Raw genomic sequence first — 24,628 nt, 5'->3', positions numbered from 1 at the left:
CACTGAGAGCCTTGGCAATGATTTTTAGCAGCACATAGGCAGTCACTCTTTGTGTCCATCCCCCAACAGAGTTAAAAGAAATCTGTGAGTTGACCGGCATTGATCAGTCTGTTCTAGAACGAGCCTTCAGTTTCCGAACCGTCGAGGCCAAGCAGGAGAAAGTTTCAACTACACTGAATGTGGCTCAGGTGGGTGGAATGTAATGTCCAGAAGTGAGTTTTTTTTAAAAAGTCTGTGATATTTTTATGTAAGTAGAAACAAAAATTGTATTTTGTAGGCTGTTCTATTAACTGTCATACTTCTGCAGGCATCATTCTGGGCAGCAAACTAAACAAATCACGACCCCTGCCCTCGTGAAGCTTGACATTTTGGCAGGGGGAGGAGTCAGACAATAGCCAGTAGAGCTAGTAAATAAATAAATTTATATAGCAAGCTAGCAGCAGACGAAAAGAAAAACCAGAGCAGCATAAGGGAGACCCATGGTGCTGGGGCAGGGAAGTCCGGGCTGAGTGAGTTGGGAAATGACACCAGTGGCCTGACCTGCTGTGTATTTCAGAGGGTCATTCTGGCTGCAGTTTGGGGAGCAGAGTGTAGGAGAAGAAGGGTACAAGCAAGGTGTCTCAGTTTGGGCTGCTATAACAGAATGCCATCATCGGGTGGCTTAAACAAATAAACCAAAACCCCCTTTATTCCTCATAGTTCTGGAGGCTAGAAGGCTGAGATCAGGGAGCCAGCATGGTCGTGTTCTTGGTGAGGGCCACCTTCCTAGTTGATGGACGGCCACCTTCTTCACAAGAACAAGGGGTAGGGGAGGGGAGGAGTGCATGCTAGTGTCCTCATCTCCTCATCTCCTCATAAGGAACACTGATTCCATCCTGGAAACTCAACCCTCATGACCTCATCTAACATCTAAACCTAACTATCTCTTAAAGGCCCCACCTCCAAGGATCATCACATTGGGGATTTGGGCGTCAACATACAGAATTGGGGTGGGGTGGAGGGACAACACGTACATTCAGTTCATGGCTCTGGGGAGCTGCAAGGAACTGTGGACTAACCTAGAAATGAGGATGGTTTAATCAGGGGATAGCAGTGGAGTGAGCAGCAGTATGTCTGGGTGTATTTTGAAGGTAGAGGTAACAAGAAGTGCTGCTGACCTGATACGTGGTATGAGAGAAAGAGAAGGTTCAAGGATGACTCCCAACAGTGTCCACCCAGGCAACTGGAAAGCTAGGATTGCCTTTCACCCATTTGGAGAACATAGTGGGAGAAGCTTGGCCTTCCTGCCTTCCTTATTCTATCTTGTCCGTCTGAAGCCAGTGAAGTCTTTCTGAGACACATGTCGGAGATGCTTATTTCTTCCCTCCGTTGGTTCAAGTTAAATGGATGAATGGATGGATGCGAGGGTGGATGTTATACCAAGGCAGCTTCTGGAGCCCTTTGCGGTATAAACCCTTTGTTCTGCAGCTCAGACATTGTCCCGTTGGTCAGTGCTGATCTGGGCTGGAATTAAATGATTAATTTGGGACTGTTCCCACAGAGCCCTACTTGATTCTCCCCGCGCGGTCCAGCCGTATTTTCCTCCTCTCTGTAAGTGGCCTCAAGCATCTGTAAGATAGTGGGTGGACTTATTCTTTTCCCTCCCTGCTCCGAACTAGACCCAAGGATGCCTGGTGTTGATTTCTCATTTTAGGCAAGCTGTTCTGACTATGGAAAATACCATAACGTGGTGTACATGCAAATTTTCTAGCTATAACCGTTGTGTGTCCTTCTTCCTACATTACTACTTCTGCTGTCCTGTCTGTCCAGGTCAGCCTTACAAATGCAAAGTCAGATAGTGAGATACTGAGTCATTGAGCCTGCTCAGCATAGGCCCTCAGGTAGACCGCTCTCAGGGGCATAAGGGATGACGGGAGACGGGAAAGATGGTTGGTTTCCGAGCCAGTCTTGAAGGATTTAGATGTCTAAAGAATGGGCAAAAGTGCATTTCAAAAAGAAAACAGTGAGAAAAGCCAGGTTTGGAGTCCACATCCGGGGGAGGGTTGGTTGAGCTCAGCCGTAGCTTTAGACTTGTGACATGGGTTCAGAGCAACGCAGCTGGAAAGGTGAAGTATGGAGGCAGTTCTCAGACTTGAGCATCCGTCAGTACCCCCTGGAGGGTTTGCAAACCCGGGTTGAGGGCTGTGCCCCTGGGGCGTTGGATTCAGTAGTGTGGGGAGACCGAGGGAAGAATCTGCATTGTCTGACAAGCTCGGTGGAGCTGCTGTTGCTGGTCCAGGAACCACATTTTGAGACCCGCTGTATTGAATGAAGGTCACACGGAGTTGAGACGTTCTCAATAGCTGGAGTGGGGATCGTGAAGTATATGCTGCTGCAAAGAGAAAATGCCTGCTGTTTCAGAAGGCCCTTTAGGAATATCCACATTTTTGTATATAGATATTCCATATATACACATATGTGGATATTTCGTGGTGTTTTCATTGTGTGTTTTACTCTTGCCTTTTAATCATCGTCTACGGAAACCAGGTCCAGGTGCCTCCTACTTTATGAGCTTGAGTCACCTTGCATCACTGGGTTAAAGTTTTCCACATTCCTTTTACCTTTGGCGTAAAAGAATTTGACTTGAGGTCCTTGATTTTTCAGCTCCTTATTCAAGGTTTATTATTTTTTTAATGTAGGGTTTAGGTTTCAACCGGTCTTCTTGCCTAAAAGTTTTGATTCCAGCGAGAAGTAATTTGTTTTATTAACATTTCCTCATAGCTTCAGTTCTTGGGCGCCATTATCACCTTTATCACCGCATTCCTCATCTTCCCCAAGGCACGTTCATCTTTCCTCAGATACACTGATGAAGAGTGAAATGATAGAAACTCAAGACCAGAGTTGTCATTCAGCTTCCACGGGCCTCAGGCTAATCTGACCCTACACAGTTGATCTCAATTTATTCCCTGCTAAGTTCTCTAAATAAGAGAACTTTTTTTTTTTTTTTTTTTTTTTTTTTTTTTTTTTTTACCATCCTTATATTTACCCCATGTCTTTGCTCTTACTTATCCTTTACTCATAGGCCCTGGCTAATTCTTCCTGCTTGTCTGAATGGTCTATCTAATTACACTTCATCCAGGAAGACTTCCTGGATTGTAGCAGGCCCCCTCTTCTCCCTTCTCTGAATTCCTTTTTTTTTTTTCCTCTCCTTGGGCACTTGCTCTCTGATTGATTCATTCATACTGGTTTGATCTCCGCCACTCCACCGTAAGCTACTACAAGATGGGCCCAGTGGCCATACATCTGTGTATCGCCTTTACCTGGGCCACAGACCAGTACTGGTCACCTCTGAAGCACATTCCACTTGGGATTTTTCTCCATGGGCTTCATGCAGCTGCAGAAATGCAGTCTTTTCATATTGGCCTTAGAATCGGAGATGGTGAATCTATGCACTCAGTGTCTTCCTTATTTCTACACACCTTATTAGTGCTCCTTAAGTGAGAATAAACATTTTTACCCTGTCTTGGATGGGGACATTCTTGGAGGATGTTACTGTGGAAATTAGGTGGCATGAATCAGACTCGAGAAGTCAGGGCTGGCAGATTGACAGCTCCTGCGGCCAGATACGGCTCAATATCTTATTTGATGAAAGGGTAGTTTTGTTGTTATTGTTTTGTTTCATTTTGTTTGCTTGCTTCTTAAATTTTGAATTTTAGTGCCTTTAATGTGGAATGCGTCTTTGAACCCCTGCAGATCCTACTACTTCCCATATCATTTCTATCCAGCCATCCCTGGAAACATTTGAGCTTGAAACTTCTGAAATAAATATTTGTTTGAAGGAAGCAAAGAAGATTAATATGTTGGCTGTGAATACATTTTAAAAAATATAAAGCAGTGCCAGGATAAGTTGTCACTATTAGTTCAGTTGCATATGGAAATGGTGGCTTGTTGGAAGCAGATAGAACACAACTAAAAACACCAGATGCAGATGCCATTATGATGACATTCTGTTTACAAATAGGTATTTTGAGATTATGTGGTGTTTTGAGGTAACTGGAAATTAAAAGAAGAAAGGGGAAAGGATTAAGGAAGAATTCTATAGGCTCATGAGTGGGAAAGGAACAGGATATTTCAGAAGTCATATAATATCATTACATGTATAGACTTATGATGTACCAGGCGCTGTTCTAGGCACTTGTGTGGCCTATTTTTAAAAAATAAAACCTAGAAGAAAGGAGAGTAGAGAAAAGATGTTCATCTAAATCTAAGCTTATTTCTCTGTTTCAGCATTTACATGCATTTTCTGCAGTGGGATCATTAAAAATCACCCTTCAAGACAGCATTGTGCAGTTGGGTTCTATTTGTTTGCCAACTTCCAGGTGGATTTTCTAGCTGTTGTTGGAGTGGCTGACTGACACTTAGGGAGAAAGGTTTGGGATTAGCATGTGTCAGATGTGAAGTGTCAGAGGAAGGGAAAAGGTGCTCTAAAGCTTCAGTATGTTGTCAGCGAGGTGACTGTTATTAAAGTTGTTACACTTCATTTAGAAAGAAACATGGAAAAAAACTTTCCTTATCATCTAATTCTTTATAAAACAAAAATGTAATGGTTTACTTTAATAGAAATGCCCAAATTTCTACTTATAAGCAGTGCAATGCACGTACGTGGTCAGTGTCTTAAAAACAGCAACAGTGTATTGCGACACTAGTAGTTACGGAGTGTTTTTTTTTCTTTTATTAAAGAAAATTTTATTTTTATTTATTCATGAGAGACACAGAGAGAGAGGCAGAGACACAGGCAGAGGGAAAGGCAGGCTCCCTGCAGGGAGCCGCATGCAGGACTCGATCCTGGGACTCTGGGATCACGACCTGAGTGAAAGGCTGTCACTCAACCACTGAGCCACCCAGGTGTCCCCATTACAAAATATTTTTTTTTAAATGTTCAGAAGGTTGAATGAAGGAAACGGTTTTTAGATCACATCAGTCAGAATCATTTCAATGTTTTTTCCTTTGAGTTTCCTATGTGTTAGGGTTACAAGGATATAGTCTTCATAAAAAATATACAGTTTTTTATTTTCACAAAACCTAAGCATTTTCCATTTTATTACCTAGTTTTTGTGATCTTTCTGTGATAACTATAACTTCCCTTTGAGTGGACATTCATTTATTTATCTTACTATTCCCCTGTTGTTGGACTTCTAATTGCTTCTCATTTCCTCTGTTCTGTGATACTGAGATGGATATCTTTATGGAGAAAGTGTTTGCAATATTTAGAATTAGTTTCCTGGGATGCAAAAAAATATAATAATTGGGTATAAATAGTTTGCACAGTTCTCTTAACAGTTTGACTGTTCATCCAGCATATAATGAAGACTGGCTCTGAGAAGAAATTGGAAATAAAAGAGCTTTAAGTATTTAAAAAATATCTGTATTATTTTATTGAAATTAAGCATTGTGACAATAGTGTGTGCTGAGTTTTTCTTTTTCTTTCTTTCTTTCTTTTTTTTTAATAGGCATATTATGCCCGTGATGCTCTGGCTAAAAACCTCTACAGCAGATTGTTTTCATGGCTAGTAAATCGAATCAATGAAAGCATTAAGGTACTGACTCTCTTTAACCAGATAAATCAGTTGTAATAAATGCTATTTAGAGTATAAACATTAAGTTAAAGATATTTTAATTTTATAATCAGGTAACTGACTACCGCTTACAAAGATTGTTCCTTGAAAAGAATTGTCCTTGCATAGGTTGAAATTTATCAGGATTCTATTTATTTTGTTTTGCCATGTATGTTATAAGAAATCTCACAGTGCTCTGCTGGTCTTTGCAGAGTTACTCTGAGAGCATTCCAGGTCTTAGTTGTGTGCACTTGGCTGAAAAGGTCACTTGACCTCTCTAGCTGCTGATGTGTTCTTCAGTAAAATGAGCATATTGGATGGAGTAGTATGATTTTGAAAGGCCTTACCTATATCGTAACATTCAGTGATCTTTTATTATAGTTAAGCATCACTACTACTATCTTTAAATGAATCATCTATTATTAAAATTTCTGGAAGATTCCATGCCAACTTTCTACCTCATACGTTCATAAAAACAAAACTCAATTATAGTTATTCTTGTAGTGTGAAACGCAATTAACTTATAATATAGGTCGATATTCCTTAGTATGCTTTTAGTGTTATATTTCAGGCTTAAATTAACCCATCAATTTTAAACTTTTTTTAAGGCGCAGACCAAAGTGAGAAAGAAGGTCATGGGTGTTTTGGACATTTATGGCTTTGAAATTTTTGAGGTAAGCTTTTTTGTAGGGTTTGTTTTTCTTAATGCAGAGCAGTTGGAAATTAAATTGTATATTCTATAGACAACATTTAATATAATTAATATAGCTCTGAATCTACAAAGAAACCTTTGTGTAGATGTAACAAAGTGTGTGTGTGTGTGTGTGTGTGTATGTACATGTGTATTGAGTGCTGAGAACAAGAATTTTGGAGACAGTGCTGTCAAGGGAAGAACTTCCGATATCAGTATGAGAATTTTGTAATTGCAAATTCAGAATTCTCACTGTGAAATTTCCAACAAGGTGCATGAACACTGTGCTCGTTCATTCATTTGTAAGAAAGTGAAGCGAGATGGTGCCATGAGAAAGCCCTGAGCCCATGAGCTGGATGCTGGCCGCTGCCTGGCTGGAGCTGGTCACTTCATCCCTGTTGGACCCAGGCAGAGAGGGTCTGGACTGGGTGATTTTGGGGTCTCAAAGAACTGTGATCTTTCATTATGCATTCTGTTGCAAAGGTTGAAAGAATTTTTGTGAGAGTTCATAATGAAATTTTAAAAAAGACTCCATGTTTATTACAGATTAAATATTTAAACATTATATACTTATATTAGAATTTCCTATTTATCCTCTTGCTAACTTTGACATTTAGAAGCCATTTTAAGGACTTTTTTTTCCCTCTCCCCCCATTTTAAGGACCTTTTAAAGCACTTTCTCTTACTTTTAGGAGTGGTATTTTAGTTTGGTTCAGGAAAATTACAGGTAGATCAGGCTCTTCCTTTCTTTATTCTCCCCATAAGTAATGATTTGTGAATTCCTTTAAATAACCAGGCCATACCCAGAATGACCACCCAAAGCTTTCATGTGTTCCAAATTATCAGGTTCACAGAATAGAAAAAAACATCAGCCCATTACCTGCAACTAAGCCAGGCCTTTCTAGCAAACGTCTTTTTCTTACAACATTTATTGCTGTGACAGTGCCTTCTCCCTGCTTGATCACAGTCCGTATTCCATAGCCAGTGGTAAATAACTATTGAGGCCTAACAGGATGTAAGCACTGTGCTAACTGGTACATATATTACCTGATTTAATTTTCACAAAAACTTAATGAAATCACTGCAGTGATTCCTATTTTATAGTTGAGGAGGTGAGGCTCTGAAGGTCAAGTAGCTATCCCAAGGTTACATGGCTACTAAAGGGCAGACTCACGGGCACCTGGGTGGCTCAGTAGTAAAGCATCTGCCTTTGGCTCAAGTCATTATCCCGGGTCCAGGGATCGAGTCCTGCGTTGGGCTCCCTGCAGGGAGCCTGCTTCTCCCTCTGCCTGTGTCTCTGCCTCTCTCTCTGTGTCTCTCACAAATTAAAAAAAATTAAAAAAATTAAATAAAGAGCAGACTCAGGACCTAAAGCCCTAGGCCTCCTGAATAAATAATAAACGATTTCCTATAGGGCACTTTTCTCCCCAAACTCACAGGGTCCCCAGTACCTGGAAGTAAGGAAAAAACCCAAATGTGATAAGTTTCTGTTGCCCTGTATTTCTGTGCTGTTGTCATCCTTCCACGCTGGCCAACATGAGGAGCCCCCCTCTAGGTCTTTAGTGTACTGGTGGCCGAGTGTGGGACACCTGTGCTGCGGAATGGCTGCTGTCCCCCGTCCTGCCCCTCGAAAACTGCTCTTTAGCATAATGTCTGCTTGTATTGGTACCCCATTAGCAGACTTTGCAAAGGAAAGCTTCTGGTGTCTTGGTAATAGGGAAGAATTTGAGGCCTGTGAGTTAGGAGAATTGCTTGGATATACTCAGAACTATCCTTGAGTGAAAACATTTTTTCTTAAGAACGCCCCCAACCAGAACTTTCAACCAAGGCCAAATCTGACCAGTCGTGTCTATAGCAGATCCTATGATGCCCCCTAAAATCATGAGAAACGAATTTGCCTTCTCCAGTATAGGCTTTGATTTTTTTTTCCAGTTCCTTGAGAGAATTAAGATTTGTCTTTCATTATAACTAATTGTTCTCTCCATGTTCTTGTCTAAACCTTCTGATTAATCTTCCAAACATCTTGATTTTTAATAATCTGTTTATTTTATAATTAAATTTCCTCAGGGGAGATCAGAATAGAGATTTGGTTGCACACTTTTAGATACTTTTACCTGCTTTTTGATACGGAATTAGGCTTTTTTTTTTTTTTTTTTTGATGTATTCACATGCACACTGCACATGCCATCCTCCATTTTTCTGGATTCTCCGCAAAATTAGAACACATGGAAACATCAGGAAGCCCATAATATTTTACATGAGGGAACCAGATAATTAATGACTTAAGAGTACCACAAGCTGAAGTACAACCTCAAGGTCTGACTTAGTATTCAGAATCCTCATCAATGCACAAATGAAAATTTCTATAGTATCGTCTACCCAAGTGAAGGTAAACTGATGGAGTAGAGAGAAAACTTTACCTTTGTTCTTCCATGAAACTTGGCTGCAGGAATTAAGGGTTTTGCCTTAAAGAATAACCTGGGCATCACTTTAAAAATTGGATAATAAAAGTTCAAGAAAAACATTTTTTTAATGTTTCTAATTCAGCCTCATGACCCCCTATTGCCAGTTCCCAGGAAAACGTGTTTCAGCTGAGCTGACGGAAACCTTTCACTCATTTCGGTCCGTCTCTAAATGGAAGAGGGAAACTGATGCATTAAACCATGGGATGATGACACATGGATTTGACTGCAAAGCATTCCAGGGCCAGCTGTGTGAATAGTCCTGCCTTGCTGGCCGCATGTGATCGGATGTCTGTTTGGAAAACAGATTAGTGAAACACTGATACCAAAACTAAGAGGAAGTGAGTTAAAAGTCCTAGTGAAGAAAAATCTAACTATAAATTTAGACTCCTCATTTAACAGGAGTCCAGTTTCGCCAAGGGAGACAGTTATATAATGCAGACATTCCCAGGTCCACACAATTAAGTTTGGATGTTCTTAGAACTGATCTCTGAGAAACATTTATAGCATCACCATAAAATAACAAATGAAAAAATTAAATTCAAAACTAAGTTGAGCCATCTAAATTGATTCAGCTTTTTTCTAAGTGCTTACCTGAGAAGTACTAAAAATGGCAGGTGGTTTACTGGGAAAATCTAACCCGTTGTTGGTGTGCTGAGGACCAAAGCAGAACAGCAGGCTGGATATTTCACTTTTCATACAATTTAGTTTCATAAGGCAAAGGACTAGTTTTTTTGAATCAGGCACCCTTTATTCATCTTGCCCTTATGGCCCTCATGGAAAGTGACCCATATACAGTAGGAATATGATAGGCTGGATGCAATAATTGTTCTAAATAAAATAACCTACTAGGCGATCAAGAGTCCATGTAGCCTGTAAGTCTGTCTCGTGATTATGAGATTTCTTTTCAAAATTGTTTTTAAACAAAAATTTATTCCGGTTGTAGGCAATACCTTCTGTCCCAGCTGTTTTCTTTCAATTCTGTTCTTCATGTGCTAGAAAACTTGAAGAGGAAGGAGGGTTTTTAACGTACATTTTAGAATGGGAATGATGAGAAATAATATGATTCATAATATGTATTTGTACATCGTTACTCTTTTTAACTATTTAAATCAAAGCTCATTTTAAATTATTTAAGAAGAGCACTATAAAGCGATTTTTCTTTAAATTTACCGTATTTGAATATGTACTGGGAAGAAAAATGTCATGCATTTAGAAGAGTGCAAGATTTAAATATCCACCTCTCTTAAAGAGCATAAGGTATCATGCCTCCCCTATTGCTGAGAAAATACAGATAAATTAGGGACAAGCTAGTATTTTTGACCCATCTTTCAAAATCCTTCCAGGTGGAAAGTTCGTAGTTGATACTTAAAGAGTACAAACTAGTTGTCAACCTCACTGGGAGTATGGTTTTCTGTTTCTTTGATATTGACAAAGTGGACTCAAACTCAGAACTTCTGGAAAGAAGCCCTAGATTTTGAAGTTTTGGTATATTACATACTTCTAAACCTAGCGAGTTCTTCCCACCCCAGTCTACACTTGGTGGATACAGTGTAAAACTGCATAGAACCTGGACACCTTGCTGTGTACCTGTTTTCCCTAGAACAGTCCGGTGGGGGTGGGGATGGTTCTTGGCTTACTGCAAGGAGATTATAGGATGGAAAATTCTAGATAAACTTGTTCGAAAATGTTCCCCAAGGTTTTAGCTTTATCCCTCAGCCTTTAGGGATAAATGTGAGTTAGACAATAGAGACACATCCCATGTATGGGACTTGGGTAGAACACTGGAGAGAGAGTGGGGGCATGAGTCATTCAAGCTCCTGCCCACTTCCTCCTTAGGAGACTGATTCATGAGACTGACACGTGGGAGACAGCGCCCAGCTCAGGGATAGCTGGCTACCCACAGTTCTTGACTCAGAAGTATCCAAATATCAAATTGCTTTGGGGACTTTAATTCATATGATAGCTCCTAGACCCGGTTCAGTTGTTTTCTAAAAGGGAGAATGTCCCAGTTGGGAACCCCAGTGATACTTAGTGCCTGCGTACACAAAGGCGTATTCTGGACCCAATGCAAGTTGCCACTATACAAACTGTTACCAGGCTATTCCTTCATTTTTCACGATTGTAAGTTTTTGTATGTTATTTTTAATGATTTGTGAAGTCCCGTTTCCCAAAGCATGAGGAGGATGTCAACAAGTTAAACGTAGATCATGAGAAATGGGATTGCCTTCATTTTTGGCAATAAGTGGCGATTTGTAACAGGTTTTACAACCTGTGAGGTGTGTTTGCGGTAGATGCTGAGATAGTTCTGAGGGGAGGCAAGCTGGTTTCTGCCTTGAGGATTGTGCTATTCGCTTTTGTTGTTGTTCTTTAGAAGCAGGATGAGGTAGGAGAGACCAGTTTTTTCTTATGCCATCTCCAGAATGCTCTCTCCTTACCACATTGTTGATGTTTCGAAGGGGAGACCTAGCAGGGACAGCATGGGGTGTGTTGCTGTGCTGAGAAAGAGGAGGGGCCCTTGGATCTTGCTGGATCTCTTCACTCTTTCCCTGACCTGCCAATTGCCTCTGTCTCTGACTCTTTGGGGGGGATGTGTCATACATACACATTTTATTTCTCCTGATAATTTTGAATTAGAAGCATTAGACCTCAAAGCCTTGGGACCTTGAGCAAGTTATATGCGGTATTATTTGAGTCCGACTGTTTTTGTCCTGTGTAGCTCACATCTAGCAGAACCACAGTTCAGACACCACGTGACCACATGTAGGTATTGGGGGGGGCTGTTTTTTGAACTGATTGGACATATATCTTGATTTCAAGTTTTGGGCTGATCAGAAACATAGTCTAAATGGTAAAATCAAGTCCGTCATTTGCGCCAATGAATAACTATCAATAAGTGTTTACTTTTAGAAGTTTATTGCAAATGAAGAACTGACTGCATTTTGTGTAATCTGTCCCTTTTTGCACCAGAATGCAGTAAGTATGAACTGTTTGCGGTGACAACTTGTTGCATGCTCCTGTGTTAATGGCTTCTTCTCCAACTGTGTGGATTTTGCAGTAAATGGCCATCGATTAACTGTGTGCAGATATGAAATAGAGGATTCATACAGGAATTTTTAAATCTTGAAGATAAACCTAGTTTAGTTCTAACTTAATTGTTAAGTTGTGTTGTAATTGTGAAGCTTTGCCTCTGATTTCTAACCTGCTTGTTCGTATTTCATGGTCCTGTTGCAAAGCGTACCTCCAGCTGTTCATAGCCGTGAAATGTGTAAGGACACTAGTTATTCTCCTCTTGTTTCTCCTCATTAGTTACCATTTGAAGATTTAGCATAATTTCATTTAAATACTTCCATGAGCATAGACTTATTAAATGACAGAACGGATTTTAACCATTCAATAAACCATTAAAGCTTTTGTTTATTATAAACAAAACTTTTGTTTATAATTTTGTTTATTAGTTTTCAATCTGGGGTAGTAGTATTATTATATAAGGATATATTTTACCAAACAAAGAAACCCAGACTTCCTTGTAGAGAAATGGCCTTATCCTGATCATAATCATAATAAGGCGCCTGGACCAGATTGACGTCAGCTTCTAATCAAAATTGTTAAGCTCTGAAGATTGGAGCACATTGGCTTTTAAAACTTCATGTGAAAATGAATACTGGGGATGCCCTTTGTGTCTAAGACTGCGTTTGTTCAAAGTATTGAGAGTAAATGTATTCCCTTTAGGAAAAACCTTCATGATTAAAAAACAAAAAAACAAAAACCTCTTCTCCTTGACCAGACTTGACATTAAAAGATTAGCCAGTGATCATGTGTAGGTGTCATTTATGGTTTAGTGTTAAAAATTCTCCCTGATAATGAGTTTATCACTGGTGACAGGAAACCATTAACTGGCTTCCAGGAAAGAATGTAGTCAGCTGCTGCATCATAAGTCTCATTTTAAAATTTGTCTTATGGGGACACCCGGGTGGCTCAGCGGTTGAGCGTCTGCCCTTGGCTCAGGTCATGACCCTGGGGTCCTGGGATCGAGTCTCACATCGGGCTCCCTGCAGGGGAGACTCCCTCTACCTGAGTCTCTGTCTCTCTCTGTGTCTCTCATGAATAAATAAATAAATAAATAAATAAATAAATAAATAAATAAAATAAAATAAAATTTGTCCTATGTAGGAACAAAGTAGATTTTGAAAGTTCAACTTTTGAAAAGCTCTATGACTTTTTTGCTTTCGTCATTTACAGAGAGGTTTGAGGGCCCGGGGCTCTGTGTATTCCCAAGAAGTGGCGAGCTTCGGTTTCACGCTGGGACACTCGTATTACGTATTAATATCGTAATATTAATATTATTATTAGGCCAGGACTAGCCACCTCAGTAGGAGAGGAGTCAGATTTGTCAGTGGTGGGGTTGTACTGTCCCTCGCTCCCATGGCCACTGTCTCCTCTCTGCAAAGGCAGACGGTAGAGGTGAAAATAACATGTCTTATTATCAGATCTACGTCTCCCTGGCTGGCGTGGTTCTTGGTGAAGTGTATTATTCATTCCACAGACGTGCATTTCGTGCCCTCAGTATACATGGCAATACATTAAACCTCGTAGATTGTCTGGGGTTGACTTAGGCTTGGATCTTCCACCAGAGTTCATAATATGAAAGAGAGGCCTCTGACAATCATGCGAGAGATAAATACTGGAGCCTTCTGAGAAGAGAGTTTCTTGCTTGGGAAATGATTTTGATGTGCTGATTCTCTTGAGCCTCTTTTTTAGGCACTTAGCTCATTCATTCATCAAGTACATATGGAGAACTTTCTAGATGCAAAGGGCTGTGCAAGGAATGGGCTTCCCTTGGTGAACAAAGAGACACGTGGTCAGCGCTTGCCCATCTAGTGGGACAGACAGGGCTGAAACCAAGTCACCACTCATGTATATGCCCACACATGTACACACAGCGTGGTTTTTAGGAAGTGCTGGTATCTAAGAGTCAGAATGAGGGAGTTGACCATGGATGGGGGAACAAGAGGTCAGGTCAAGAAGACTTTCTGGAGCTGCAGAGTTTCACCCGATGAATGGCCGACTGAGAACTTGGGTGACCAGAGATTATAAATCTCATGGTTTCTTTTCTGATCCTTTAGGGGAACCTTTTTATTTTTTATTTTGTTTTACCATGTGTGGGGTGCTCCTCCGTCAGCTAAAAAGCTTCATCTTTCAAAATACTGCGTAACTTGTGTACACTTCATTCATCCACTTGACTCGAGCCATTTCTCAAGTGCCTGCAGTGTGCAAGCTCTGTGTGCTGGGCTTCGGTGTCCCAGGAGCCGTGCTGGGCCACAGTTAAATCTGCGAGACAGTGTGTGACGTGTTTCTTGTGGTTTGAGATGTTGGAGCGCCACTGCTGCGGGAGAGCCAATGGGTTGGTTTTATAAGGCTGTCTTCATTTTTTTCCATGTAGGACAACAGCTTTGAGCAGTTCATTATTAATTATTGTAATGAAAAGCTACAGCAAATCTTCATTGAACTTACCCTCAAAGAAGAGCAAGAGGAATATATACGGGAGGTAATGTTGAAATGTATTTTTTTAAGGGTTTATTTTTTACTCATCATACAAATTGTGGATTCACAAGTCTATATAAATGTGATCCTAAAATCAAATTTATCTAAGTTTTGCCATATTGTGTCTTTTTAAAAGTTGTTTGTTATGACATCTAAGCTTACTGGGAGTATTTTCGCTGTTCTGCTGCTAGTGCCTAGAACAGTGCCTGGCACATCGTAGGTGCTCAGTAAATATCAGTTGACTGGCTTGATCCTTAGTGGATTGTAATGCAATGATGTAAAATAACAGTGTGTTAAAAAAAAAAAAAAAAACAAAAACCTGAAGGGCAGCTAGGTGGCTCAGTTAGTTGAGCATCAGTACTACTCTCTATGAATTTGAAAATATTTTGAGACTTTGTTCAATCTTGAAAGGCATTGATTTTCTAAAATTTTGTAATGAAAACAGGTAATTAATATTTGCTGAGTGTTTACTGTCTTGCCAGATATTGTACTAGTGCTATGTATGGATTATCTCAAAATAATTTGAAAATAATCAGAAGTGATGTTTACAAAGTTTCATACTTAATTGTAAAGTCATGTGTGGTTTTCAGCCTTTCATTTTTTGAATAACGTTTTTTGAACTATAAAATTATTTCAAACAAAAGGAATTATTATATTTAATTTTTCTATTTATTTGCTTTGTATTTTAATAATGGTATTACCTATTTTTCTTCATTTTCTGTAGTGTTACTGTAAATCATTAAGGACACATTAAGAATCCTTTTTTTTTTTTTTTTTTGCCTCAGTACAGAATTTTCCTTTTTTTTTCTTTTTCTTTTTTTTTTCAGTACAGAATTTTCTAATGTGATTGTTATCCTCAGAGTCTTTGTAAAATAACCCATGTACTCAAAAGCTAAATCATAAATATTTCATCTTTTTTTTAGAATGATCGTCATGCCTTAGAAACATTTTATCCTGACTGGCACCTTTTTTAATGTAAACATCCTAAGAGCCAGATTCATTCTCTTCCTGTCTTCTCATCATAAAGAGATTGCCCAAACTTTGATCTATAATTTAAAACAGTTTGTACAGATTGTTTGAACACGTCTAAGAATATATAGGAAAATCCCCAGCTTGCTGTATGAGTTAAATTTCTTCCTCTTAGAAGAAAAATGGATGTTTACACTTATGGGCAAAGAGTAAGCAGATCCAGAGATGACATTTAGCCTCCCAGATTCGGCTTTGTAGCTAGCATTAGAACCGTGGGGCGATTTTTGTGTCTTATGTTGAAAATACTCTGTCTCAGCAGTGCATATTTTTACATTTGAAGTAGTCAACTGCCCTACAACAGAGGATTGACTCTAAAATTAATTTTTTCCTTGTGATTACAAATTAAGAACAGAAAAATGTGGGCCTTAGATTCCTGGGATCAAGTTCTGACTTATTTCCTTATAAACATTGTAAATATACACAAAGTAATATTGACCCAAGGGCCTGTTGAGTAAATGTTTGGCGCAGAGCCAATGAAGTGCATGGGAAATTGCCACAGACGGGAGAGTGGAATGGGAGGCAGTCTCTAAACAGGTCAAGGGCGTTCACTTTGGTCACATCGTGTCAGTGGTGACTGCTGAAGTCAAGAAAGTTTTGGGAACCGGAAGATGGCATTGGCAACACTGATTTTTTATAAAAAAAGTACACTCAGAGGGGAAGTGAAACATAGCAAGATGGCACAGTTGCCGTTGATAGATGGTTGCGTGTGGCGTAGTCATGAGGAATCTGACTTTGTTCTCTTTTGTTTCTCAGGGCATAGAATGGACACACATTGACTATTTCAATAATGCTATCATTTGTGACCTAATAGAAAATGTGAGTATTAGGTACAATTTCCTAAAAAATTTCTTAGTAATCATTCGCTCCTTACCAGTCATTCACTCCTGCCTTCTTTGTTAAGCGTTAGCATTTTCACTCCTTTGACACTTTTCTTTAGAGAGCTGCAGAGTTCTGGATACACTATATTATAGCCATAGGTTCTTGAACACACACATAGACAGCTGGACATTGTGACACTTGGCTACGGTTTCCTATGCTCATCCTGCAGCCGTATCGCAGAGCCCATTCATGATGTTGAGATGTCATGCCCTTAGCCACACCATTCTTGCTGTGTGCTGGGAGCCCAGGTCTAGTCCACAGCTCCTGGGAATATGAGCCCTGGTCAGAGGAGGCTCAGAAACAAGGTTTTTGTCAAATCAAATATCCATTTTGTTTCTAAAATTCCAGGAACCTCTTAATACACTGTTCAGTGGTTATTATCAAAAATAGAAATATTGGTGAAGATGTGGGGAAAAAGGGAGTCTCTCTGTACACTGTTGGTGGGAGTGTAAACTAGTGCAGCCATAATAGAAATAGTATGGAGATTCCTCAAAAAATTAAAAATAGAACTATTATGTGATCCAGCAGTTCCACTTCTGGGTGTATATATACATGCAGAGGAAACAGAATCAGGATCTCGAACAGCTGTCTTTACCCTCATGTTAATTGCAGCATTTATTCACAATAGCCAAGATGTGGAAACAACCTAAGTGTCCTTCTATAGATGAATGGATAAAGATGAGGTGTGTATATACAATGGGATATTATTCAGCCATGAGAAAGAAGGAAATCCTGCCATTTGTGGCAAAACAGATGGACCTCAAGGCCATTACACTAAGTGAAATAAGTTAGGCAGAGAAAGACAAATGTGCGTGATATCACATATGTAGAATCTGAAAAAGCTAAAGAAGCAGAATAGTGGTTTGTGGGGGCTTGGGTTGGGGGACATAAGGAGATGTCAATCAAAAGGTACAGACTTGTAGTCACAAGATGAAGGAGTTCTAGAAATCTAAGGTTAGCATGGTGATTACAGCTAACGATGCCATATTATTATTATATCTTTGAAAATAGGAGAGTAGGTCTTAAGTGTTCTCATCAACAAAAAAGAAATGGTAACTATGTGACGTGATAGAGGTGTTAGCTAAGGCTATGGTGGTAATCATTTTGCAATTTAAAAGTGTATCAAATTATCACCTTGTGTACCTTAAAATTCCATAGTGTTAATGTGTCAGTCATCTCTCAGTAAAGCTGGAAAACATTTTTTAAATGCTAAGGAACAACAAACATGCTCTTTAAGTTACATGTTCTTCAAGTTAAGATAACAAAAGATATGTTCTTCGAGTTAAGATAAAGGAGGATAAAGGGAGAGTCATGGGAACTAAGCTAAGTAGGTCCCCGGGAATGGCTCCAGTGTAGACCTAGCCTTGGTTCGGAGAACCTACGTTGTGGGTATCGTGTGTATCTGTGACTTTGCAGGTGGCCAAGGTCCATGGGAATTTTCAGGTGACCACACGTGTCTGTATATATGTAAAAAGGCGTAAAGTATCCAAAATTACTAGATAAATCTTAGATTCCAAAAGGTCACTAAATACTTTGTTTTTTACATCTGTAGTCTGTAGTTGATTATAAATGAATTGATTGCAAGAAGATTGATTTATATGTGAAAATCTGGAAACTTTTTTTTTTGTTTTGTTTTGTTTTTAAATTTTTATTTATTTATGATAGTCACAGAGAGATAGAGAGAGAGGCAGAGACACAGGCAGAGGGAGAAGCAGGCTCCATGGCTCTCGTGACCCGGAGCCCGACGTGGGATTCGATCCCGGGTCTCCAGGATCGCGCCCTGGGCCAAAGGCAGGCGCCAAACCGCTGCGCCACCCAGGGATCCCGAAACTTTTGTTTTATGCTTAAGATTACTCACATTCTTGGCCCTGATAACAAAGTTAGTGAAAGTTAATTTGAAACCATGCGTAAACTTTATTGTCCTACAGTCTTTTTAGCTGTCAGCAGTAGGTGAGTGCTGGAATAGACTCATGGGCCCTAAATGTCCGGCAGGTCACTTTCTGTTTATCTTTAACAAGACCTTTTGGAAATTATGTAACGAGCCAGTGTATCTCTTCCCTCAGCTTTGAAGATATTCCTGAGAGTTGCACATTGATGAATACTCTGAAGGATGACTGGTTTTCTCTTAATAAATTGAGAAATATATTATAACATAACATAACATAACATTTATAATATTATATATTATATATTAATATATAATTATATTATATACTTATATAATAAACTATAATATATTATGTAATACTATATATTAATGATATTATATATTATAAATATAATATTTATAATATATAAATATTGAAATATTTGAATGTTGGGATACAAATGCTCACATTCCACCTAAATAACTCAAAACTCTAATATCCAGAAAAATCCGTGAATTTACTGAAAATCTTTTCCTCATAAATCTTGTGACCAAAGTAATTTGCTGTGAGAACTTAAACTTTCAGAAGTCATGACTAGCACATTTTCCTTCCTCTAAATAGAACATTGAACTTAATTATTTCCCTTTGAGAAGAAAGGGAAAGAGACAGAGACGGAGAGAACCATGATAATATACTTCATTTAAGTAGATTGTCTCAGCCCCAAATCGCCTTGCCTATGTGATCGAAGTAACTCGAGTTCACGTAGGAGGCTGGGTCCGTAAAGGAAATGTTTCCTTCCAGCGTTACCTAACAATAATGTTTACTCTGAGGCTGTTGTGAACACGCTTGATGCCTGACAGTTCACACTTCCCCTGGGTTTTGTGCGGAATGAGCAAATGCTGGTCAGAGGATGTCTTGGTCTTGCGAGGAGAAGGGGAGAGGAACCGGGAGCTGTGGCTGGTGGAAGTAGGTGGGGCTGGTGGTCAGTAGACCGGATTGTTGTATTTGGAATAGAGACATATGGGCCCAGAGGGGCAATCTAAGGAGCAGCAGCCTTTATTTAGCAAAGTAGAAGATTCCAGATTTTTGATTCGGTGTCACTGGGCTGACTGTTCTTGGGATAAATGTGATCATGGGGTCTGAATACACAACACATTCTCACTCGTGTTCAACATCCATTTTGAAATTTTATGTGGAAGAATTTTATTCTAAACAGATATTCTTGAAACACAGCTTGATTGCATCGATCCCAAATCACAGCTTTTTTCTTTTTTTTTTTTTCCTGGAAAATAAACGGCATTTTGAACACATGAACAGTTTGGACACATCTGAAACCAATTTCCTTCTCAAGCTATGAATCAAATAATAGCCTTAGAAGACTGTGCTTTGTGATTTATGGCCACATGTAGAAACTGCATTGTCAAATTTAGTTTCTGACGTTTAGATTTACCTTTGAATGTGTTTTGAATATGAGGTCTGACTTGCCTTTTTCCAACAAGGTGAATTTCAGTCATCAGCCCCCTGAGGTCACTGAGGTGACTCCTAAGTCTTATTGGGGTGGGGGGGAGGGAGGAAGCAGGCAAGGTGGGGAGGGAGATGATAGAGACCTCTCCTCCCCAGCATGGGCACACACCTGGCACGTTGTGGAAGGGGGCCGACTTCTGTGGCTTTTGTGACTTGTTTTGATTCCCCGCTTTTTGTATAACAGAGCGGAATTTTCTGTGACTAAGTTAATTGTGTTTGAAGGTGTAATTAGGAATAATTATTTAAACAATACAGTGAGGAAGGAAGGAAACCTTTTTGCTTCCCTTCTCGCAGAACACAAATGGAATCCTGGCCATGCTGGACGAGGAGTGCCTGAGACCTGGCACGGTCACCGACGAGACCTTCTTGGAGAAGCTCAACCAAGTGTGCGCCACCCACCAGCACTTTGAAAGCAGGATGAGCAAGAGCTCCAGGTTTCTCAACGACACGTCCCTGCCTCACAGCTGCTTCAGAATTCAGCACTATGCTGGCAAGGTATGGGGAGGAGGCTCTAGCACCCAGTGGGCCTGCAGTTGTTCCCGCAAGGAGCTCAGGCCTCAGAGGGGGCCTTCTGACCAGTGCCAGCTTGGGAGGATGAGTTGCCAAACTCGTAGAATCAGTAAATGTTCAATAGAAGTAGAATCTGGATCATGGGACGCCTGGGGGGCTCAGTGGTTGAGCGTCTGCCTTCGTCCCAGGGCGTGACCCTGGGGTCCTGGGATTGAGTCCCGCATCGGGCTCCCTGCTTGGAGCCTGCTTCTCCCCTGCCTGTACTTCTGCCTCTCTCTCTGTGTGTGTCTCTCATGAATAAATAAATAAAATCTTTAAAAAAAAATCTGGATCATGTCAGTTGAACACAATCTTAACAGAGCTGAAAGGAAAGCCAGTGGACTTAATGAAAGAGCTCGAGTATATTTTAAAAATCGATTGTATTGTTTCCAAGCTAGAAGTTATCCTATAAAAATAGATCTGTCAACATGAATAAAAGGTTTGCTAGTAAAAATTAGGTGTCACTAAAGACTGATAGTGAGGTTTGACAACCACAGATCATTTAGCAAATAAATGAATTCCTAGATTGAGATTTTGAAACAACAGTGGGAAAATAGCTACTTTTTTGAAAAAAAAGTGCTTACTCCTTTACCAGATATTTGAGAGAATTAGTTTTATGCCATCTAAGATATATAATGTTAAAAACCAATTTTGACAGTAGCTTAATTTTTAGAGTCCTGAAAGAGTATGGATGTTAATACCTCCTTCTACATAAGGTTGCAGGCTTCAAAGAGGGAAACATTTGTAATTATATATTTAGTAAAAATTAAGTATGTAGTATCCGATTTACTGTTAATTTTAAAAAGTTGGAACTTGGTACTTCATTTTTTGTTTGTTAGCTTGTGTTATTAAAAGATGCTTTTCTGGTTAATTTCCCTGCACACTTAGGCTGTCTGAAAACACCAGGGTTTTTATCTCTGTTTTCTCCTGTCTATTTTCAAACAGACTAGAATTGGCACATGTGAACTAAAAAAAAAAAGAAGAGGAGGAAAAGTAAAACCTCAAAAATGTGCTCAAACACCAAAAAAGCCTAAAATCCTTTGAAAATGTTATGATAGCATTTTTGGAGTTTATTCTTGCAAATCCTGAAGCGTAATAGAATTTATTTTGAACTCTTCTGTGATTTAGACAGATGGAATTTAAACTTGGAGGCTAATTCGGTATTAGGAGTGTGACTAATGAGCCTGGGGGTTTTCGATGGAGAAAGAAGAGGCTGCATTATAGATAGTCTTGGAATATTTTTAACAGTTATGTGACATCCTGGAGTGCAGTAATCAGCAGTTGAATTTCTTGTACTGCCCATAGGTGCTGTACCAGGTAGAAGGATTTGTTGACAAGAACAATGATCTTCTCTACCGAGACCTGTCCCAAGCCATGTGGAAGGCCAGCCACACCCTCATCAAGTCTTTGTTCCCTGAAGGGAATCCTGCCAAGATCAACCTGAAAAGGCCTCCTACAGCAGGCTCACAGTTCAAGGCATCTGTGGCCACACTGATGAAAAACCTCCAGACCAAGAATCCGAACTACATTAGGTATCTCTGCACATGAAACTCTTTGACAGGTTCATTAGGAAGGCACTTTCAAGGAAGATCATTTTCCTGTTTGCTTAAATCCGAATACCATCCCCCCAGAGGATAACTGAAGTTCTTGCCCTTCGAGTAATGTGGTATCTTGGGTTTGCTTAAAAATTACTCCAGTAACCCTTCTACCCCTTCAAACAAAGACTTTTTAAAAAGGGGGGGGGGGGAAGCGTGGTAGGGGATAGGAATAGATACTTAATGAAATTGCATTGTTGGCACATAAGGTTTTTCACTTTTTATATCTTTTTTTGGTTTCATGACATTTTAGAAATGTAAGCTTTTTTCTGGTAAAGGTTTTGCATAAAACTCTTTTATTGGATTCACTTTGGATTCTTGTTACATTAACTTACAGCACAGCATTAAAGCAAGTTGGGCTTTAGTTACAAATTTGGTGTTTGAAAGTATCTTTCTTTCCTATGAGACTTATAGATTTGGAGAAAGGAATGACTCCCAGAACAATCTTAAATTTTTCAAAGCAACAGAAAGAATTCCTTAAGGAGCATCTGGTCTTTTTATTTTTCCTGTTTCCAGGACACCTTAGATCTCAAGATTCAGTGAAGGCCAATTAGGATTAGAGTTTTCAGTGTGTGTATTTGGTGAGTTAGATAATGGGAGATGTGTGCCTAACAGGTCAGTTTTCATGTAGCGTACACACACCCACACATCCCTTCCCATAACTGTTTTTAAAAATGCAGTTGTGAGGAACCTGGAATGAAGAACATTTTTGTGTTGGTTTGTGTACCAATATTTATATTAATAATAAATAGAGTCAGAATCCCCTGGTTTGACATAATCAGGTTGAAACATATAGTAGGTAAAGATCCTAACTTCAAAAAACAGGAAACTTTCTGTGTCAGTTGCTTTTGTTATTCTCAACTAAGTGGATTTTTAAAAATTATTATTTAATAATAATTTACATGAAGTGATATACACGGATCCTAGGTGAACAGCTCTGTTATTTTTTTCACCATTGTATATACTTTGTCAACCACCATATGGAACATTGGTCAACATATGGAACATTCTATCACCCAGAATGTTCCTTCATCCCCCTTACCTTTATTTTTTTTATTTTTTATTTTTTGCCCCATTTTTTCCCTTTCCCTTTTAGTGGCCTTAATGTACCTCTAAGAAGTCTTAATAAACTATAAGCTTGTGAATATATTATATTTTTTTCTAGAGTCTTTTATGTAGTTTCAGATTTCATATTAAGGTCAATATAGCTACTGTGTTGCTCTAGCACCATATATTGAAAAGAAAAAAATTACTTGATGCCTTTATTGAAAAATCAATCGAAAACCTATATAAGAGTCTAGGTCTAAACTCAGTATTCTGTTCCACTGATCTGGTTGTCTATTTTTAAGCCAAAGGGTGGACATTATTTTTATAAATGTATAAGGAGAAGCATAAAAATATCAAAGTCAAACTAGGTAAGATTTAGTTGTTCACATATTATATAATGTGTGCAGAACTTATTTAGCATGTGTAGGTAGGCAGATACAACCATAAATGCTGAACAGTGTATTAAGATACGGAGATCGCGTCCTTAAGATCCAGACATGACAATGACTTAAACAAGACTGTTATTTATTTCTTAGGTAACCACTGAGTATAAGGGGCTTCAGGGCTGATCCAACGTCTTCTGTTTTGTGGCTCTGTGGTTCCCAGGGTGTTTCCCTCCTCCGTATTGTCAAAGATGGCTTCTCAGCCAGCCGTTAGCAGGAGAAGAACAAGGGGTGTGCAAGTCCTTTCCTTTTAGGGACACACTCAATAGTGTCCTATATTAATTCTCCTGTGATCCTAGTGGCCAGACTTTTGATCACATGGCCACACCTACTTGCCAAGGAAGCTGTGAAATGTAGTCTTTCTTAGGGCAGCAACATGCTCTGCTAAAAAGGAGGGATTTACAGGGTTTTAGGGAGATGGTAGTGTTTTTAATAGTTTCATTGAGGTACACAGTATACATACAATATAGTAAAGTGTGTGAATCTTAATGGTACAACTTGTTGAACTTTTACATATGTATCCACCGTGCAACACCATCCAGACTAAGATCTAAAACATTCCCATCATCCTAGAAGGTTCCCTTGTGCCCCTTCTCTGTCATCTACCCCCTCACCTCTCCCCAGAGATAACAGTAATACTGATTTCTCACCATAGGTTTTTCTTGAACTTCATATAAACGGAATAAAAAAAAAAAAGGACTCTTTTTATCAAACTTATTTCAATCAACAAAATTTCAGCGATATTTACCCATGTTATTGTATGTATTAGTTTGTTCTTTTTTAACTGACATGTATGTCATATTCATTTTTGAGTTTCTATAAAATGATTTTAAATAATTTAAAAAGAAATGACTGGGTTTCCCAAGAATAATAAATAATTATCTCCTCACAGAATAGTTAGGTACTATACTCTGTACAACACAGATATATCCATATGAGACAGAGTTTGAAACCTAAAATCTTTGTAATCTTTTAGGTGCATCAAACCAAATGACAAAAAAGCAGCACACATCTTCAGTGAGGCTCTAGTATGTCATCAGATCAGGTACCTGGGTCTTCTGGAGAATGTCCGAGTGAGGAGGGCAGGCTACGCCTTCAGGCAGGCCTATGAACCTTGCCTAGAAAGATACAAGATGCTTTGTAAGCAAACATGGCCTCATTGGAAAGGACCAGCGAGGTAAGAAATTCATTGATCACATTTGATAGGTCAGGTTGTGCCCCGATCCTGGGATCCGGGATCGAGTCCCACGTCGGGCTCCCTGCAAGGAGCCTGCTTCTCCCTCTGCCTGTGTCTCCACCTCTCTCTCTCTCAGTTGTATCTCTCATGAATAAATGAATAAATCTTAAAAAAAAAAAAAAAGAATTAACTGAGTGGGTTCAAAATAGGTATGAATTTCTTCTAC

The 24,628-nt window shown here is 39.3% G+C and overlaps 1 protein-coding gene across 11 annotated transcripts in view; it reads left to right on the top strand.

Annotated features, from left to right (window-relative positions):
* MYO1B (myosin IB) overlaps positions 1–24,628 on the top strand; it is a 173,304-nt gene that overhangs the window by 120,771 nt on the left and 27,905 nt on the right. For all 11 annotated transcript variants that reach the window (XM_072742206.1, XM_072742207.1, XM_072742205.1 and 8 more), the window contains 8 exons: positions 70–188; positions 5,490–5,576; positions 6,203–6,268; positions 14,191–14,295; positions 16,074–16,136; positions 19,886–20,086; positions 21,446–21,672; positions 24,202–24,402. In XM_072742206.1, the coding sequence (XP_072598307.1) occupies positions 70–188; positions 5,490–5,576; positions 6,203–6,268; positions 14,191–14,295; positions 16,074–16,136; positions 19,886–20,086; positions 21,446–21,672; positions 24,202–24,402 (1,069 nt within the window). The remainder of the gene's footprint in view (positions 1–69; positions 189–5,489; positions 5,577–6,202; positions 6,269–14,190; positions 14,296–16,073; positions 16,137–19,885; positions 20,087–21,445; positions 21,673–24,201; positions 24,403–24,628) is intronic.

Source organism: Vulpes vulpes, chromosome 16 (genome assembly GCF_048418805.1).
Source record: "Vulpes vulpes isolate BD-2025 chromosome 16, VulVul3, whole genome shotgun sequence".
Lineage (NCBI taxonomy): Eukaryota > Metazoa > Chordata > Mammalia > Carnivora > Canidae > Vulpes > Vulpes vulpes.
Note: the sequence above shows the minus strand (reverse complement) of the source record. Positions and strands in the feature narration are given on the sequence as shown.